At 33.2% G+C, this 6,000-nt stretch overlaps 1 protein-coding gene across 2 annotated transcripts in view; it reads right to left on the bottom strand.

Moving 5' to 3' along the window:
- LOC136027439 (organic solute transporter subunit alpha-like) overlaps positions 1 to 6,000 on the bottom strand; it is a 70,619-nt gene that overhangs the window by 40,521 nt on the left and 24,098 nt on the right. For both annotated transcript variants that reach the window (XM_065704720.1, XM_065704719.1), the window contains exon 2: positions 3,183 to 3,374. In XM_065704720.1, coding sequence (XP_065560792.1) covers positions 3,183 to 3,267 — 85 coding nt within the window. In that variant the 5' untranslated portion in view covers positions 3,268 to 3,374. The remainder of the gene's footprint in view (positions 1 to 3,182; positions 3,375 to 6,000) is intronic.

Below are 6,000 nucleotides of genomic sequence, written 5' to 3'. Positions count from 1 at the left end.
AAATGTGAAGAACTATTGTTCTGTGATTTCATAAAGAGACTGAAAAAGCAAACACAAGTTACTACTGACATAACAATGTTTAAAACTGATATTAAGGCCATTAAAAAAATGGTAAATTTGGTTGATTGACAATTAAAATTTGGTTCTTTAACAATGTTAAAGTTTGAATTTTTTCCCAGTTTTTTATGAACGACTCCTGAAACACAAGGTTCGTTTAATTGGAACAATAAGAAGCTTTCTTAATTGCCCTTTAACACTTTAGCGTAAAGAGCGAGATGTTGAGGAGGAGGCAACCTCTCTCATATACACAATAATTTCTGTTCGTTATAAGTTTTAATGTTGCTCCTTACTTTCAGTTGAAAAACTTGCTTCTTTATTTGATAAACTTTAAGAGCATCCTGGAAATTATCATAATCTTGTATTCTTTAGACCAAACTGCCTTTCCATTTAAAATGATATATTTAAATAATAAGTACCAGTTTTAACTAAGAGATTGAAAATTAAATCTATGCCTAGAAGCCTTTTCCAACGCAATAAGAGAACAAAATTTAAAAAAGAAACATTAAAGAGGCAAAACACAAAAGAAACAGTCGTTTCATGAATACATCATTATAAGGTATGAATATACATTCTTCCTTACTATTTACTTTAATAGCTTAATTTCATTATGTGCTTTTATTCGCATCATAAATTTATTTTCGGTTCATATCTACTCTCTTGAAAGCAAAATGGTCTTTCTTCTCATTCCCTCAAAAATTTAGTCTTATCGAATCTCATCCTTTTCCAATGAATTAAATAATAAAAAGAAACAAGTTTTTTTAAACTGAAAGTAAGGAGCGATATTAAAACTTAAAACGAACAGACACTATTCCATGAAAAGGGCTGTCCCCTCCTCAACACGCCACTCTTTACACTAAAGCTTTTTACTGTTTTAAGAAGTAAAGCTGTAAGAAAGAGGCAAACTCTAGCGTAAAGAGTGGGGTCTTGAGGAGCGGACAGCCCCTTTCATATACGGAATAATTTCTGTTCGTTTTAATTTTTAATGTCACTCCTTACTTTCAGCTAAAAAACCTTGTTCTCTTATTTAATTTCTGAAGGTTTTTGAATTAATGCAGGTTTGATTTTAGGTCACCGTACATGAATAATTAAAACGAAATTTGCATATTAATTTTACTTTTTGACTAAATGGCTTTCTTGAAGTTTTGATCTGACAATTTGAGAAAAAAGGGGCGAGGGAGGGGGCCTAGTTTTCCTCCAATTTTTTTAGTTACTAAAAAAGGCCACTAGAACTTTTAATTTTATTTACGAACGCTTGCATTAGTAATAAGTATATGTAACCTACAAATTAACTTACGTAACGAACTTCTATATTCGTATTTTTTATTACGTATATGGGTGGGTTCGAACCCTCGACAATACCTCCCTCTTTATACTAAAGTTCAAAGTTTGTTTTAATTCTTTAAGAATGACCCCTGAACCACAAAGACCGTTTAAATAGAATACATAGCTCTTTTGAAATTACTAAAAATACTTTAGCGTAAAGAGCGAGGTATTGACGAGGGAACGAACTCCCTCATGTTTGTAATAATTTCTGTTTGTTTAAGTTTTAATGTTGCTCCTTACTTTCAGTTGCAAAAACTTGTTTTTTTTAATTTAATTTCTGAACTATTTTGAATTAATGTAGGTTTTCATTTTGGCTCAACGTACATAAATAATTAAAAAGAAATTTGCATATCAAATGGCTTTCTTGAAGTTTTTATCAGACGATTTTTAGAGAAAAGGGCGGGGGAGGGGTCCTAGTTGCCCTCTAATTTTTTGGATTATTTAAAAAGGCCACTAGAAATTTTAATTTTATTTACGAACATTTTTATTAGTAATAAATATACGTAACTTACAAATTAACTTACGTAACGAATCGTATATTTTTATTAAGTATATGAGGGAGTTTACCCCCTCTTCAATACCTCGCTCTTTACACCAAAGTTCAACTTTTGTTCCTATTCCTTAAGAATGACCTCTGAATCACAAAGGCCGTTTAATTAGAATAAATACCACTTTTAAAATTACTAAAAATACTTTTACGTAAAGAGCAAGGTATTGAGGAGGGGAGAACCCCCTAATATAAGTAATAATTTCCTATTTTGAATTTTAATGTTGCTACTTACTTTTAGTTGAAGAAACTTGTTTTTTTTTGTTTAATTTCTCATTGTTCTTTTTTTAAACAATGTTGGAAAATCCTGCGCCCCCTTCAGGGAAATTATCTTCCCCCATGATAAATTCATCCACGGAGAGATCCGCTCACGTGACCCCCCTTCCCCTTCCCATCATCAGGAAGAATAACCCCCCGGAAACTTCAGTGTACTTCGTCAATACCCAATACTATATGTAAACAATGGGCAAAGCTCATAACTTGCAGTCCTTCCCGCGGGGACTGTCGGGGATTAAGTCGTCCTCAAAGATATATTTATTAGATTTTTGAATATGCTAAACAAAATGGCAATCTCAAAATTTTGATCCTGTGACTTCGGAAAAATGAGGGTGGGAGGGGGCCTAATTGCCCTTCAATTTCTGGTTACTTAAAAAGGGCACTAGAACTTTTACCTTCCTTTAGAGTGAGCCCTCTCGCGACATTCTAGGACCACTGGATTGGTACGGTCACCCCTGGGAAAAAAAAACATAAAAAAAAAACACGCATCCGTGATCTTTCTTCTGGCAAAAAATACAAAATTCATCATTTTTGCAGATAGAAGCTTGAAACCTCTACAGTAGGGTTTTCTGGTACGCTGAATCTGATGGTGTGATTTTCATTAAGACTCTATGACTTTTAGGGGGTATTCCCCCTTTTTTCTCTAATAAGGTAAATTTTCTCGGGCAAATTTTGAGGGGTAAGACTAAACTTGATGAAACTTATATATTTAACACCAGAATAAAATCCGATTCTTTTGATGTATACATTGGTATCAAAATTCCTGTTTTTAGAATTTTGCTTACTATTGAGCCGGGTAGCTTCTTATTACAGTTCTTTACCACGAACTGTTTTATATCAAAAGGAAAACTCTTCGCTTGTTTTTCAAAATGGTGGTGTCTCATCGTGAAAGGGCCTAAAGTAGGATATAAATAAAAAACAAAATGATTACTCTGTACTGGTGAGCACCAAACTTCTCTAAAGGATCTATACTTACCTTCAGTTTTATAGCCATGATATAATTGCCTTCTTTTGTCTATTTTGTCATTGCTGTTGTTTTGAATTGCAGTACAGTAAAACATTGCTGAAGTAGGACATAGCGTATATGGACCTTATTTTATAGGTCTGATTGAGAAGGGTTTCGGTTTGGATCTTTCTTATTGTGTTTGGCTAAAAAGTTCTGTTTCATCTGAAATATAAACGCAGTTGAAAATAAACGCCAAAACTCACATTGACTAGTAGTATGTTTTCATTATTATACCTTTCAATAATGTGTAACCATTTATTTGTTTATTTTTTCCTGGTGTTTTCTTATATTTCTTCATTTATAATATAATCTTGTATTTAAAAGATTCCCTCGCCATATTGATTTTTATTTTATTGGCAGAATACTGTGATTTAACTGGGGAGTTTATACCCGACTTGATAAACACTGGGTTCAAACCATTGATTTCAGTTGACTACATTTGAACTACAGTCAAGTTTAAATGTTTTACCTTCTATAGTCAAAGTACCTAATCTGACCGTTTTACCCTTGTTGACTATAGTTGAACTAAATTCAATTTTAAATTTTTTAGCCTCCATAGCCACAGTACCTAATCTGCCAGTTTTGCCCTTGTTGACTGTAGTTGAACTGCAGTCAACTTTAAATGCTTTACCCTCCATAGTCACAGTACCTAATCTGACTGTTTAACCTTTACCCCTTGTTGACTTTTTATAACTTCTGTAACTCTTTTCACATAATATCAATGCGTAGTTACTTAGGATGCTGGAAATTTCACTTATGAATTTTTGATACAGATGCCTTAGAGAATTTGAAAATAATTCCATCTAAGTTCTCCTGGCAATTCTTTAAATTTATATAAAAACTATACGATAATAAGGGCAAATAACAATATCAAATCTCTTGAAGATATTTTTTTTATTTCGAAGTCTCCTTAGGCAATATTGTAATTATAAAGGGGTTGGTCTTGGAGTCCTCAAATAGGGCACACTTGTAATCAGATTAGTATATATACTCAAATTCCTTAGATAAGCGCCAAACCTATAATATTCAAACATTTTGCCCTACTGGCAACAAAGCAAACTTTAGACGTTTTGACCTCTTCAGAACTACGGTTGGTTTAGCTGTATCCAAGTCAACTATAGTCAATTACCGTAGGTAATTATCTGAATGAACTTAAAGTTACCCTTGTAGTAGTTGCGTTTTGCAACTAGGAAATTGCGAAAAGCATTATGCTCCTAAGTAAAAAATTGCATGGAGTAAATTTTTGGTTTCAGAAACTCTGGACTGAAAATGACGTGATACCTTCAACATACCTTGTGAAAAATATAAAATAAATGTGTTTTTTTCCATCAATGACGATTTTTCTTTCACCTTGATAAAGAAAACACTTCATACATTTTACCTTGCAATAGTGGTCAACTGTAGCCAATTACCGTAGGAAAGGATCCGAATGAACTTAAAGTTACCCTTGCAGTAGTTGCGTTTTGCGACTAGGAAATTGCGAAAAGCATTATGCTCCTAAGCAAAAAATTGCATGAAGTAAAATTTTTGTTTCAGAAACTCTGGACTGCAAACGACATGATGCCTTCAACATACCTTGTGAAAAATATAAAATAAATATCTTTTCAAACAGTTCGTGGTAACGAACTGTAGTAAGGAGCGACCCGGCTCAATAGTAACCAAAACTCTAAAAAATTGAATTTTGATATCAATAGCTACATCAAAAGAATCGTATTTTAATGCTGATTTTAAATATATAAGTTTCATCAAGTTTCGTCTTACCCATCAAAAGTTACAAGCCTGAGAAAATTTGCCTTATTTAGGAAAATAGGGAGAAACACCCCCTAAAAGTCGTAGGATCTTAGCGAAAATGACACCATCAGATTCAGCGTATCAGAGAACCCTACTGAAGAAGTTTCAAGCTCCTATCTACAAAAATGTGGAATTTTGTATTTTTTGCCAGAAGACAAATCACGGGTGCGTGTTTATTTGTTTGTTTGTTTTTTTTGTTTTTTTTTTCCAGGGGTCATCGTATCGACCAAGTGGTCCTAGAATGTTGCAAGAAGGCTCATTCTAACGGAAATGAAAAGTTCTAGTGCCCTTTTTAAGTGACCAAAAAATTGGAGGGCATCTAGGCCCCCTCCCACGCTCATTTTTTTCCCAAAGTCAACGGATCAAAATTATGAGATAGCCATTTTGTTCAGCATAGTCGAAAACCATAATAACTATGTCTTTGGGGATGACTTAATCCGGGGATGGCTATTTGGGGATGACTATTACGCATATGAGGGGTTCTAAAAATACTTTAGCATAAAGAGCGAGGTATTTAGGAGGAGATAAATACCTTGCTCTTTATGCTAAAGTATTTTTAGTAAATTCAACTATTTATTCTACGGCCTTTCTGATTCAGGGGTCATTCTTAAAGAATTGGGACAAAACTTACGATTTACTGTAAAGAAGGAGGTATTAACGAGGGTACAAACCCCCTCATATACATAATAAAAATTAAAGAATATAAAAGTTTGTTACGTAAGTTAATTCTAAAGTTACGTATATTTTTTGCTAATAAAAAAATTCGTTAAAATTAAAATTAATAGTTGCCTTTTTATGTAACCGAAAAATTGCATGGCAACTAGGCCTCCTTCCCCATCCCATATTTCTGAAAATCGTATGATCAAAACTAAGAGAAAGCCATTTAGCCAAAAAAGGAATTAATATGCCAATTTCATTTGAATAGTTTACGTGTGGAGAGTCAAAATCAAACATGTATTAATTCAAAAACGTTCAGAAATTACATAAAAAAAACTAG

The sequence above is a fragment of the Artemia franciscana genome, chromosome 5 (assembly GCF_032884065.1).
Source record: "Artemia franciscana chromosome 5, ASM3288406v1, whole genome shotgun sequence".
Taxonomy (NCBI): domain Eukaryota; kingdom Metazoa; phylum Arthropoda; class Branchiopoda; order Anostraca; family Artemiidae; genus Artemia; species Artemia franciscana.
This window is presented reverse-complemented; position numbering and strand designations above follow the sequence as displayed.